This window comes from Onychostoma macrolepis, chromosome 07 (assembly GCF_012432095.1).
Source record: "Onychostoma macrolepis isolate SWU-2019 chromosome 07, ASM1243209v1, whole genome shotgun sequence".
NCBI lineage: Eukaryota > Metazoa > Chordata > Actinopteri > Cypriniformes > Cyprinidae > Onychostoma > Onychostoma macrolepis.
The window spans coordinates 37,295,378-37,309,361 of record NC_081161.1 but is presented as its reverse complement, the minus strand read 5'-3'; the positions used below and the strand labels follow the sequence as shown (position 1 = coordinate 37,309,361).

At 37.0% G+C, this 13,984-nt stretch overlaps 1 protein-coding gene across 2 annotated transcripts; it reads left to right on the top strand.

Annotated features, from left to right (window-relative positions):
* The first annotated feature begins 2,075 nt into the window (after window positions 1–2,075).
* slc7a7 (solute carrier family 7 member 7) lies at window positions 2,076–13,901 on the top strand. Of its 2 annotated transcripts, none has more exons than XM_058781977.1 (10): window positions 2,076–2,248; window positions 3,715–4,337; window positions 8,301–8,426; window positions 8,526–8,670; window positions 8,964–9,087; window positions 9,677–9,780; window positions 9,910–10,006; window positions 10,181–10,330; window positions 10,928–11,111; window positions 11,207–13,901. In XM_058781977.1, exons 2-10 carry the CDS (start codon window positions 3,842–3,844, stop codon window positions 11,284–11,286), a joined length of 1,506 nt encoding a protein of 501 aa, XP_058637960.1. In that variant the 5' UTR covers window positions 2,076–2,248; window positions 3,715–3,841; the 3' UTR covers window positions 11,287–13,901. The 2 variants fall into 2 exon arrangements, with proteins under 2 accessions (XP_058637960.1, XP_058637961.1); XM_058781978.1 differs by lacking the exon at window positions 2,076–2,248 and adding an exon at window positions 3,449–3,469.
* Window positions 13,902–13,984: the final 83 nt, after the last annotated feature.

Genomic DNA, 13,984 nt, shown 5'->3' with positions numbered 1-13,984 from the left:
TAAGGCATTTTGTTGTTCAGCAATTGTCTTCATTCACCCCCCTCCCCTTTTTAAAAAAAGTCTGCTTCCTTTAATGTTTAGTTTCCCAGATTGGTGGTGTGCATGTTGATGGCTGTATGCGTGTATGTTGTGTGTGTGTGTGTGTGTGTGTTTGTTCACACACACACATACTTGTGTAATGTGATTGAGTGTGCAGCTGTACAGACTTCACTCCCTCCCCTCAAACACCCTCTCGCTTTCTGTGTCATGCTCTCTTTCATATGCTCGCTCTTTCATTTTCTGTTTCATTCTTTGCCTCTTTCACTCTCTTTCCATCCCACCCCCCCTCCCTGTGTAATGCGGCTGACACACAGGAAGCTCTAATCCTCGCACAATGTCCCCCCTCATCCCCCCTGAGCGTCTCTGCGCGGGATGAAGGGGAGGTGGAGACCAACCCGGCCAGCTGTCCCTAAAATGGCTCCTAATCCTGCCTCTGCCAGGCCCTCGAAACCATGACAACCTGTAACCAAGGAGAGAAATTTTGAGGTTGAGAGGGAGACGAACAATGAGCCAGAAACAAGGCATGTGGTAGAAGTTTGTCCACATGCATTCAGGAAGGGATAAAGACATGTCTCAATCAAAAATAAGGAAATCTTCGGGAGACATTGCCAAATATGCCAAAATGTAGTGCCTTATGAGGCAAAAAAGCAGCAAGATGTGATAAATGGTTCTACAAGAGCAGTAAGGTCTTTAAAAGATGAATTTATGAAAACAGTGAATGTAAAGTTTCTTTCCATTTAGACTCGGCACTGCAGGTGGTAAATAAACCAGTAACCCCACAATATATTTGTAAATGATTTTACAACTGCATTTTGTCTATGTTTATATATGATACGCATATTTAACTTTTATAATGTTTACTATTTGTTTGATTTTTTTTGTTTTGTTTTTATCATTTATGGCAGTTTAATATTTATCTTGCCATAAACAAGTTCCAAAAATAAATATTAGCAAAAGAAAAAAAAGTTGCAATAATAAAATAGATAACATTTATCTACTAAAGTACCAGTAAAAACAGCAACAATGTGAAATTGTGAAAAACAGATGTGGTGTAACATCCCATTTTAACCACACGATGGCGACACATACACAGGTGTGCACTGTAAATAATCATAGTTGCAAGAACTCATTTTGAGAATTACATAATTTTCATATACGGTACATGGGGAAATACAACATTCAGTAGGCAAGATGGCTGAAATTCAAACCAATCCTAAAATTTTTACGTTTTTTTTATTTCTATTCATTTTAGAAAAATAAAATAAAATGAATAGGCTATAAAATATATAAAACTTCTCCAAAACGAAGGCTATAATACAATCTTATTTTATTTAAATGTTTTTCTTTTCTTTTATTCATTTCTATTCACGTAAATGACTCGGGGCTTGTCACGTTTTACTCCATATTTCTCAGGATATATTTTTATTTTTATTTTTAAGGATTCTATCCAAGAAGCCAATAGACGTCCATATTCCATTTCTGTAAGCCATATGAGTTTTGTTTATTATTATTTGGTACATATTAATACTTTGAATTAGCTTTTATTTTTATGTTTTAATTTTTAATCATTTTGTCATGTAGGCTAGGCCTTCTTTTGTCATTTGAATTTTGAAAATTTTATATAGCTCCAATTTTATTTTAATTTTTTCAGTAGTTCAGTATCTTAGTGGGCTACTTCAACTTTCATTTAGTTGACAAGGCAACATTTTTAATTTTCATTTAAGTCTTTTGTTAAGTTGACGTTTTTTCATCTAATATTTTTATTTTATTTTATTTCAGCTATATTTTTAATAACTATGTTTAATAGCTAGTTTGCTATAACAACAGTGCTTTATATTCAGACAGCTTACCTTAATGTCTCGAGAACAAAATGTCCTTCATTTTGAGGTCTGTTTATACGTATCATAAGTTCATCCAGACGCTCATTATCTGATGGTTCAATAGTTTAGAGAGCTGCGCTCTGTCTCTTTTCTCCTCCCCTTACTCGCTGTCTGTGTTTGCAGTCTGTATTTGACTGAGAGCAGAAGTTCATCAATCTCCTTCAAACGGCTGAACGGAAGGGAACTCGAGCGCGAGCCGTGACTGAGATCTCACACGGCGAAATAACATGAACTGCACATCGACTTCGATCGTGTCTGCGAAAATGAACAGCAGATAAAGCATCAGTACAAGCTGCATCCTGATGCCACTTCAGCACCTGGAGGAAAAGGTAATGCACACCGTTCCGCTCAGCTGTACTTGCCGTCATTTAAAGCCAGAATTATTATTCCCTAAAGCTTTAAATTACATAGACCTCATTGTAAAACGCACGTTGTATACTTACAGGTTTTATATGGACACGTTTTAAGCTTACTGTACATAATTATTATGAATTTATTATCAATATAGTCTAAACCTTTACTCTTACAATGTTCTTTTCATAGATATTGCAAGTAGTTTACAGTTAGTTTATATAGTAAACTGATAAAAATAATTTTCACTTAATATTCTGCTTTACAGCAAGGCTATAGTGGCTTAGGCTGTAACCTTGAGTGATTTTGTTTTATAGTTGTTTTTTTCAGAGCGCTTATCAGCATGTCGTGAACCTTGCTCTCTGTTTCCTAAAGATCTTGCATTGGTGTGGCTGTTTAATTATCACGTGCAGTAATTGCCTACTGTCCACCCACTCATCTCTCAGTTCTTTAATCATCCACTCTATCGCTTTTTGTCTTTCCTGAATGCAACTTTCTTCTTTTGTGATAAGACCTTCCCAATCATTACACAGGGTAATTAATCTGATCTATAGGACTGCTGGAGTTAGTGTGTGAAAGGTGGGAATGATTCTAAGGGCCAGCAGGTCTAAAATGGCATGCAACAATTTCAAATTCTGAGTTTGAGTTCTACACTTTAAACTACCTTTTTAAAATTTAGAATTTTAACAATCAGGTGACCCAGAATTCTACAGCCATAATGTATAATGTATAACAATGCAAAACCCCCATTCACTTCCAGTTCAAATTTCAGGATGTCATTAACTCTTATTAGTTAACCTATGCCAAAATTAGTGTACAGTTTGGCATAGTCAGCAATAATGGCTCTCAACTTTGAGCTTCAAAAATACAAGCTGTCAATTAACTACTCATGTTCCTGCATGTGCATATTTTTCATATCGTCATGTGAAGACGTTTCGTTGCCTGTGCACTTGAGCGTAGCTCTTTTGAGTCCATTGAACCTTGAGGAGCATGTGACAGATCAGCATGCTGACGCACCAAGAAGTCTCCATGCTAAAAGTGAGAGAGAGAGAGAGATATAAAACGAGAGAGAGTTGAATTGGATTTAACGTATTAAAAATCCCTCCATTTGGTCTTGGGAGATCAGGTGGATCAATGTCCACGTCAGGGATGGTGATTGATTAAGCCATTGACTAAGACACACAATCCTGTCTCACGCAGTAAGGAATATGAGCAATCTGGATGTTTTTCTTACATGTAGACCTTTTTCTCTGTGCGGCTCTGTTTACACACCTTTAAAAAGCCATTTGCCATGACGTCTAATGGATCCGTAATAGCCATATTTACGTTTGAGAAGCAAGAGTGTGTATGTGAGCTCTTTATGACTGCCCTGTTTCTTTGGAGATTATTATATGAGCATGCATGTGTGTATAAATAGTGAACACTCTTCTTCTGTTTTCCCCAGATGTCACCTGAAGATCTCAAGAACTAGCTGGGAACTTTGCAGACCTTCCTAAAACCCTTGTAGCTGACTGTAGAACTGGTTTAGACAGTCTTTTTTGTATCATCCAACCCATCTGCCCTTTAAAACAATGGCGTCCTACAGCCCTGCACCCACGGAGGAGCAGTCCTCAGAGGTGTCAAATGGAGACCTGAAGGCAAGCAGCTTGCAGGAGTCCATGAAACTGAAAAAAGAAATATCTTTGCTCAATGGCGTATGTCTCATTGTGGGAAACATGATCGGCTCCGGGATCTTCGTCTCACCCAAAGGCGTACTGATGTACAGTGGCTCCTATGGGTTGTCTTTGGTAGTGTGGACAGTTGGTGGGATCTTCTCGGTGTTTGGGGCGCTCTGTTATGCTGAGCTCGGGACCACTATCACCAAGTCGGGTGCCAGCTACGCCTATATCCTGGAGGCCTTTGGAGGCTTTTTGGCTTTCATCCGTCTATGGACTTCTCTTCTGATCATCGAGCCCACCAGTCAGGCTGTGATAGCCATCACCTTCTCCAACTACATGGTGCAGCCCATCTTCCCCACGTGTATAGCACCCTACGTGGCCAATCGTCTGCTGGCTGCAGCCTGCATATGTGAGTTGATGCATGTGGATGTGTGTCTATATGTTTGGGAGTTGCTTTTGTAGGTTACCTGTGAAGGTTTGTGGACCTCAAGTCTTTAAGAACAAAATTTGAGCTAAAAGAACGAATAGTTCATCCAGAATCATTTAGGCCTACCTATCATTCTAAAACTATATGATTTTTTATTATTTAATTAATTATTATTTTTTTGCTTCAGTGGAATACAGAAGGAAAAATTTTGAAGAATATACACCACTGTTCAAAGGTTTGGGGTCAGTACATTGTTTTTGAAAGAAGGATGCATTCAATTAATCATAAATGCTGTTTATCTGAACTTTATTTTCATAAAAGGATCTTTTAAAAAATGTGTCATGGTTTCCACAAAAATATTAAGCAGCACAACTGTTTTTAAAATTGATAATAATCAGAATTTATTTTTGAGCACCAAATCAGCATATTAGCTGACAGTGGAAGACTGGCGTAATGGCTGCTGAAAATTCAGTTTTGCCATCACAGAGCACAGAAATAAATGTCATTAAAATACATTAATATTGAAATTAATATTTTAAATTGCTATAATATTTCACAATATTACAATTTACTGTATTTCTTTCTGCCTTGGTGAGCATAAGAGACATTACTGACCCCAAACCTTTGAACGTTCATGTGCTTTGCCACTGTAGCGACATATATTTCAATCCGTTCCTCGAAAATTTCAAAAAGTTGCAATATAGACAAGTGGACTATGTTTATGATACTTTTATGGTGGTTTTATGCCAGTTTGGAGCTTGACAGTTTGTTACTTTCTTTTTTTATGTAAAAAGTGGCCATTTCTCAACATTTCTCCTGTTGCGTTCTACAGAAAAAAGAAGAGTGTTTGAAATGACATAAGGGTGTGTAAAAGGTAAATGATGACAGACTCTTGAATTCAAAGCTTAATTGCATTTCTGCATTCATTTAAAGTTTGTTAGGAAAGTAACACTTTGAAAGACTGTGTGAATAGTAAGAGAACTGTCAGCAGGAAGTGGGTAGTAGGTAGCAGCTTACTATTACTCAAACACATAAACACATAGCTACATTTACCACAGACATGTATGAAGTAGCATAAAACATCACAAGAAATATATTGAGTTCAAAAGACTCTCACAAACAAAGTAAAAAAGTTCTATAGTATTATCATCTGATGCCATATCACTTTACCGTGGTACCATCACTGTACTTTTTGGAAAATGGAGAAAAAAATAAATTATGATGTTATAAGCAATAATGAAAGCCTGTCAGTATTTGATGTTGAGTGGAAAAGGGAAGGAGAAGAGAATGTGTCAGAGCAGTGCTGCTGATGTTGAAGGTTGCATTCACGTGATTCGTCTCGCTCAGCACAGACATGCATGATACCAAAAAAAGTGCAAACTGAAACAAAAAATTCCAGTTGAACTGGCAGTTCTTGAAATGCTCTTGAAATTTTTTCACACACCACATAATCTAAATCAATGGCTTTCAATCCTGGTCCTGACACACTCAGCTAAATTCATCAAGCTCTCACCTAATGAGCTGATGATGTTAAATAAGGGAGACATACAAATAAGCATTGCCTGTGTCCCAATGTGCATACTATCCATCCTAAATTCTATGTGATATTAGTCATTTTCAATACTATTTAGGGCAGATAGTGTGGATAGTATGCACATAGGGGTCTCCAGGACTAGGACTGAAAACCACTGATCTATTTCAGTGGTTTTTAACTCTGTGGTTCTCAACCCTGGTCCTGCCAGAAAAAAAGAGATGTGTAAACTGTGCCGCATTTGAGGAACTCTAGATGAAGATATTTTGTGCCAGACTAAAATAAATGATTGTCTTTCATAAAATGCGTTTAAACATATTATACCCTGATTGCAACACACACACACACACACACACACATGCATGCTTCATTGAAAGATAAGAAGCACTACCAAGAACTGCTGATTTCTGGAAGGTAAAGTCCTTCCGATTAACAATCTTGCCCGTATGACTAATAGCTAATGAGAGCTCAGTATGGAATAGAGCCAAAAGCACAATGAGAGGGAGTGCGATAACTGTCTCAGTAGACACATCTAGAATCTCAGGAAAAAGACACACTATCATTTCTGTCTTTCCTTACGAATACAATGTGTACTATTCTTTTGATAAAAGGCACGGTAATGTTAACAATGTTAATATTATTAATAGTTGTCCTAAAGGGATAGTTCAACCCAAAAATAAAAATTCTGTCATCATTTGCCTGCTCTCATGTCGTTCCAAACCTGTATGACTTACTTTGTTCTGTGGAAGACAAAAGGTAAACACCACACTTTTTGGTGACCACTGACTTCCATTGTAAGGGGAAAAAATATGACATTTATCAATATTTATCTATATCATTTATCAAAATATCTTCTTTTATCCTCCACAGAAAGAGAGAATATCAAACATATTTGGAATGGCATGAGAGTGAGAAAATGATGAAAGAATGCTGTTCATTTTGGGTTAACTATCCCTTTAAGCATACATCTAAAATAAAATATAATCACATTATAACATAGACATAGTCCACAAAAAAAGGAATTTTTGTCATCACTTACTCGTGTCATTTTAACCACATGAAACACAACATTAGATATTAGTGATATTAGATATTCGTTATATAACATATTAGATATTAGTTTCTATACAGTGAAAGTGAATGATGTTAGTTTTACATTTTCATTGTTTATTCATTATAAAACTTGACATAACCATACAGGAATGAGACACATATCTGTCTCTGTGCTATCTGGCCTTCTTAAGCAGAGAGACTGTAGATTAGAAACGGGTGTGCGAGCAGTTTATGAACTTGAGGCAACATTGATAGCAGCCATAACAGATAAGATGAAGTGGGAGCATGACTAGAAAACATTTTTTTATTTTTTATTTTAGAAATGTGACCTTAGCTTAAAGGACTCAAGGAGGGTTTGTGTGAGAGATAATTGTAACATCCACATATTATATTGTTTTTTTCCAGTTGTTTAATGGGTCAGACAGTGACAGTATCTTAAGTCATGTGACACATTGTAACTTCCTCATTTGTAGTTAAGGCTACTTAACACAAACTGCCCAGTTTTACTCTCAATTTCAGTTCAGTTTCCATTGTTTTATTTCCTGTATGAATGCACCATCAAGGGGTATTTGCAGTACAAAGCAATACATATTTGTTTTGAACTGATTGCATGTGCCCTCATGGAATGCAGTATCAAAGCGCAGGTGCTTACAGCTGGATTTTCTGTACGCCAAAAAAAAATGCCCCGCTCACGCACGCAAACTTTAGTGCTGCTCTAAGCTATTTAGCTCCTTGCAAAACAACCAGCAGGAGTGCTAGAGTCAGCAGCCCTGCTTCCTCAAGCCAGGAAGACTACCTTACAAAAGACACACACATGATCACACATACAAACACACACACACACACTCGCTCACATGCTCCCTCTGTCTGAACCTCTCACACAAATCAAGACATTCCAGGATCAGAACAAAGTAACCCCTGAAGATCATTGATCCTCTTGGAAAACAAGGGAAGACCGTATCCATTTCATGTTATCGCAGTGATGTTGTGACTAGACTCACAAGAACACCCATGTGGATCCTTAAAGGGATAGTCCAACCACAAATGAACAGCCTGTCATTATTTACTCATTCCAAACCTGTATGATAATTGCTTTCTTCTGATAGTAAGTCAATGGGAGTCAAAACTGGTAATCAGCATTCTTCAAAATATGTTCTTTTCAGCAGAAAAAAAAAGATTAGCATACAGGTTCTGAATGACCTGAGGGTGAGTAAATCATGACATTTTTGGTTGTACTATCTTTTTAAAGCTTAATAGATATCCACCCTGAGCACAAAAACACCAGGGCCTGTGCAAGTCGCAGAATATTGAGAAAAGAAAAAAAAAAAAGTGTTTAATCTTGACCTGTGTTTGTTCTGTAGGCTTGCTGACCTTTGTAAACTGTGCTTATGTGAAGTATGGAACACGCGTTCAGGACTTCTTCACTTACGCAAAGGTCATCGCCCTCATCGCTGTCATCATCACTGGCCTGGTCAAGATATTTCAGGGTAAATACGTTTTACACCTGTATAGGGTTTTCAACTTTGTATCTGTATATATATAATATAATCTGACTATGCTGGTTTCTGTGTGTGTTTGTGGTCTAGGTTACACACAGAATTTTGAAGGGCTCTTCTCAGGTTCATCTCATGATCCAGGTGATGTGGCTCTGGCGTTGTATTCTGCTCTCTTCTCCTACTCTGGATGGGACACGCTCAACTTTGTCACCGAGGAGATCAAAAACCCTGAAAGGTAATCTATCTATCTATCTATCTATCTATCTATCTATCTATCTATCTATCTATCTATCTATCTATCTGTTTGCCTGTCAAATCACTGAATGTTTAATTGAACACAGCAAACATGTGATTGGATCACATGCCTTTTTGTGGGATGCTCCGGTCCGTCATGTGACTATCCAAGCACTTCTCCATTTGGGTCTTTGGAGCTTTGAGAGTTGTAGACTTAATTGTAAAGGTTTACAGGCCAAGTAGTGTGCATGATAATGCAATCTGCTGCCCTCTGGTGGTCATCTCGTTTTGCAGAAATCTCCCGCTGGCCATTGCTATCTCCATGCCCATTGTCACAGTGATCTACATTCTTACCAATTTGGCTTACTACACAGTCCTGCCTATTCCTGCCATCCTAGACAGTGACGCCGTGGCTGTGGTGAGTATTTATCTCTGGTGGTCATTTGAATATGTTTTTATTCATTTTTAAAAAGGGCAATGCAATAACATACACTACTGTTCAAAAGATTGGGATTGATAAGATTTTGATAGAAGTCTCTTATACTCACCAAAGCTGCATTTATTCGATCAAATACAGTAAAAATAGTAATATTGTCAAATATTATTACAATTTTACATTTTCTTTTTTTAAATATATTTTCTAAAATATAATTTATTCCTGTAATGGCAAAGTTGCATTATCAGCAGCCCTGACTCCAGTCTTCACTATCACAAGAAAATCATTATCACTATCTTAAGAAATCATTGTGATATTTTGCTTACTATTTTTCTAGAAACCATAATATATTTTCAGTCTTCTTTTGTGAATAGAAAGTTAAAAAACAGCATTTATTTGAGGGGAAAAAGCAATATTATAAATGCCTTTACTGTCACTTTTGATAAATTTAATGCATTCTTGCTGAATAAAAAATGTTAATTTCTTTCTTTAAATAAACTGAGCTGGGACAAGCTTTAATCATCTAGCTTTTCTATTGAGTTTCTTGGCTAATTAAATTTTTATTTCACAGACATTTGCAGACCAGGTATTTGGGTTTTTTAACTGGACAATTCCAGTCGCTGTTGCCTTCTCCTGCTTTGGAGGATTGAACGCTTCAATAGTTGCTGCATCAAGGTGAGTATCTAACATATGTAGCATAACCAGTGTTGTTGCCATCTGATTCACCACATTATTTCATCTCAGGCACCATTTCATTCTAAATTTCATTCTCAGCTCATTTCTCATTTGCATATCTCTACTCAGGTTGTTTTTCGTGGGCTCCAGAGAGGGCCACCTGCCAGACTACCTGTGCATGATTCACGTCGTACGCTTCACCCCCATCCCTGCCCTACTCTTCAATGTCAGTTCCCATCTCATCATCTCCATTTGTGTCATAATATGCTGTATTACATGTACTAATGTTCTGTTTCAATCCTGTGCTTTCCTCTTAAGATCACGTATTTGTCTGTGTTCCATGTCTTTATGGCGTATGTAAATCTGTGTAGTTATTCTCAAATGTCTTGTTGTGTGACAGGGTGCCATGGCTCTTGTGTACCTGTGTGTAGAAGATGTCTTTAAACTGATCAATTACTACAGCTTCAGCTACTGGTTCTTTGTGGGTCTGTCTATCCTGGGACAGTTGTACCTGCGATGGAAACAACCAGACAGACCAAGACCACTAAAGGTAACCACACAAACCAGCGTCTGCCATGCATTATTTGGTATTTTTGAAGTAAGTAAGAAAGCTAAATCCAGCAACACTTGATTTCTATTTCAATCAAACCAATGCATTGCCGAAGTGTTGCTTATTGAAGGCAGTTTCTGCCTCAGAGGAAAAAAAATTAATAAAAAATTAAAATAAAAAATAGGGACCTGTTGAAATCAATAAAAGTCATATTGTGAGATATAAAGTTGCAATTGTTATGAAGCCTAGAAAGTTGCGATTATTAGTAATAAAGTCACAGTTGCGAAATGTAAATATCTGGCATTCTGCTGTTGTAGTCATCATAAATTATATGCATTAATATATTATTATATTAGTGTTCGCATGAGGAAACGCACTCCGTTCAATCGCTTTCATACAGTACATAAATAAACCATAGGTATTGTCATTACTCTTATCTTTATCAAAGATTTATGCTTCACAAATATATCTCAAAGGAGCACCAAAATACGATTTGCATCGTATGAGATGAACTACTAATGGAAATAACTCTAAAAAGTTCAGACTCATTGAATAAGTAAACTCTCTCATTTATCTCACCTTTCCTTTTTCTTTCAGCTCAGCCTGTTCTTCCCAATTATATTCTGCCTCTGCACAGTATTTCTTGTGGTGGTGCCTTTATATAGCGACACGATCAACTCATTAATCGGCATTGCCATTGCTTTATCGGGAGTCCCCGTCTACTTCTTGTGCTGCCATCTACCTGCCACACGTAGGCCTATGTGGATCAGGAAGTTTATCGGTAAGTCTCCTAATAGCGGTTTAGGTTTACAGAGCTCCTAAAACTGCTTCTAAAACTGATATGTGCCATGTCTACTTTCATTCCCTCTTCACCAGCATCTTCAGGTATCCTCATTCAGAAAGTGTGCTACTGTGTTCTTACTGAGATGGACAAAGAAGATGAAAAGGCAGAGTAGAAGTGGACGATGCACTGACAAGAAAACTGGAATATCTCTGGACATGCATCACACAAGCTGCTGATTTCACACTGGTTTACACAGATATCATTTTAGATGATGTCAAGTGAAAACTCCCCCCCAATCAAAGCAAGTCCTTTGTATTTATTAGAGATATTTATGCTGGTTTGATGGGGAACAGTAAACCAACTCAAACTCGAGTATGAAGAAACTACCTTTGGACTCTTAAGGGATGATGTGGGGCTTGGTAAGATGATGAAATTATAGCACTGATAACGGAGGAATTATTTAGAGACATTTGTACCATTGCTTTGAAACAGCTATAAACTTGAACTAAAACTGAACATAAATTTAGATACGTGTACACTGAAAGTCTAGTAAAACACCTTGTTGTGCGTTGAAGGAAGGAATTGCCACTACAATATCTTTATCTTTACAGGTTTGTATCTGAATATTGAAAACAGTATTTTCCATATTTTCTTTTCTTTTCCAAAGACTGAAATGACAAAGGCAGTGTTATTGTGGATTTGTGATAAATAACAAAATATATAATAAAATAAAAAAATTAACTAAATAGCGAAAAGGGTCCATTGTGTATTGTCAATTACATACTTATGTATGAAGCATTACCTACACATAAGTTACTCTCAAAACAAGCAGCTTTCGCTTGGTCAACACCGCGAACGACCAACCTACAACTGCAGTCAAGCCAGCCGCCACTCCGAAATGTAGTCTGTGGTAACAGGGACTTTCCTTTTTAGGGCTATCTGAAATGCTAAGTAAAACACCCTTTATATGAGATTTTGGAGGGCTTATATTTATTTATTTATTTTTAATTTAACAAGGTACATTGAAAGCATTCAGTGACAGAAGCACCTTCAAAGGCATTCATTTTTCACTTTTTCTACCCGCAACAAATAAACAAACAAACAAAAAATAATTCTTCTTCTAGCTATTATTGTTGCAAATGTCAAGGCATTTTCCTTATCTTTAGTTATGTGAATGTCGTCACCTGTAACTCCAAACAAAGCCATTATTGGGTTAGGCTGAATTCTTAAATTAAATGCCGAGTTTAAAATTTCAAATATTGAAAACCAAAATTGTCTCAGTTTAGTACATGGCCAGAACATGTGTGTTAGATCTGCCTTAGGTGCATTACAACGATCACATGTTTGATCTATATTTGGGTATAGTAGTTTTAGTGATTACGGTATGAACTTTCATCTGAATCAGACTGAGTCATGCACAAGATGAAGTCCTATTTATTCTTTCAACAGCTTTATCCCAAATGTCTTCGGATATGTAAATTCCCAACTCTCCCATCCATTCTGTTTTGATCTTCTCTATTGATATATTTTGGAATGTCATAATTAAGTTATTTTGGAAATGAGGCCATTGAGGTGTGTAGGGGTCTTAAGAACTAAGTCCAATCCTGATTCAAAGGGCATTTGAGGAAACACAGAGCAATGGGCCTGAATAAAGTATCGAACCTGGAGGTAACGAAAAAAAATCTGACTTTTGAAGATTACATTTTTTAATCAGATCATTGTAATTAGCAAAAATATTATCAAGGTCAAGGGCATTTATTTTGTAATTCCACATGAGTTATTTTGTTAATTATCTTAATATATATTACCCTTACTCTTTCTCTGTTCTTGTTTGTATGTATAACTTAAGCACTAAAAATAAATAAATAAAATATAAATAAAAATGGCTGAGTGAATGCACGCAAAGACCGGCGGAAGACCGCCGTAATGCACAGTATATGCGCGCATAGTAACAGCGCGGCGGTTAGATTGACCGCAGTACACAGAGAGATCTTGATATTTGCGCGACGCTTTGGTGCCACGGCCCATGGGACGCGTGCCCCATAACGGATTAAACTGTTAAAATATGAAAATAATATATATATATAGATATAGATATAGGTGGAAAATGGGTAAATAAATATAGATTGGCATTTTTTTTTTCAAACAGTAAAAAATATTGAGACAGGTGTGACGCTCTTTTACAGATTAAAAGAAAGGAATAAAATGTACTGTAATAAGTGTATAATTGCACTGTCTGTTTACTCATTTGCGTCAATCGGAGTGAGAGAAAGAGAGAAGCAGTGAGAGATGTTGAGACAGGTGAAAAGCGTTTCGTTAATAGTGAATATTGACTTATTGTGCGTGCCGTTGTTGCTCCCGCTGTTAGCAGGAGATAATAGCTGCATTTGGGGTAAAAAAGACAGAATTCTGCATTGTGCCAAGAAGGTTGTCTGTTCGTTCACACAGGCACGAACTGATTGACAGCTGCCTTTAGCGGAGCCTTCACCGATTACCTCCATTAATCAAAGCATTCTGTGAGTGACGTCACCTCCCAATACAAACACGCCCCCTAGTATAGCCCCGCCCCCTCACAATGATTGACAGCTTTCCGTGTAGACATCGGAAATTCAAATGCAAAAGGAATTGTGATTTCATTTGAGTTTTGGCAGGTTACATGTGCGACGCAGAGAAAGTGAAAAAGCAAATGTGGTAATTAATATTGCTATGTAAATATGACAGGCTCATAACTCATAAGACATGGGAAATACGGTAGCAAATGGACTTAGTTTTTTCATTTAAAATGTGGTCATTTGGATTATCTCCCAATTTATGCGTCCACATGTGGAAAACGTAACTGAAAATACAATTTGCAATTGCTTTTGAAAATA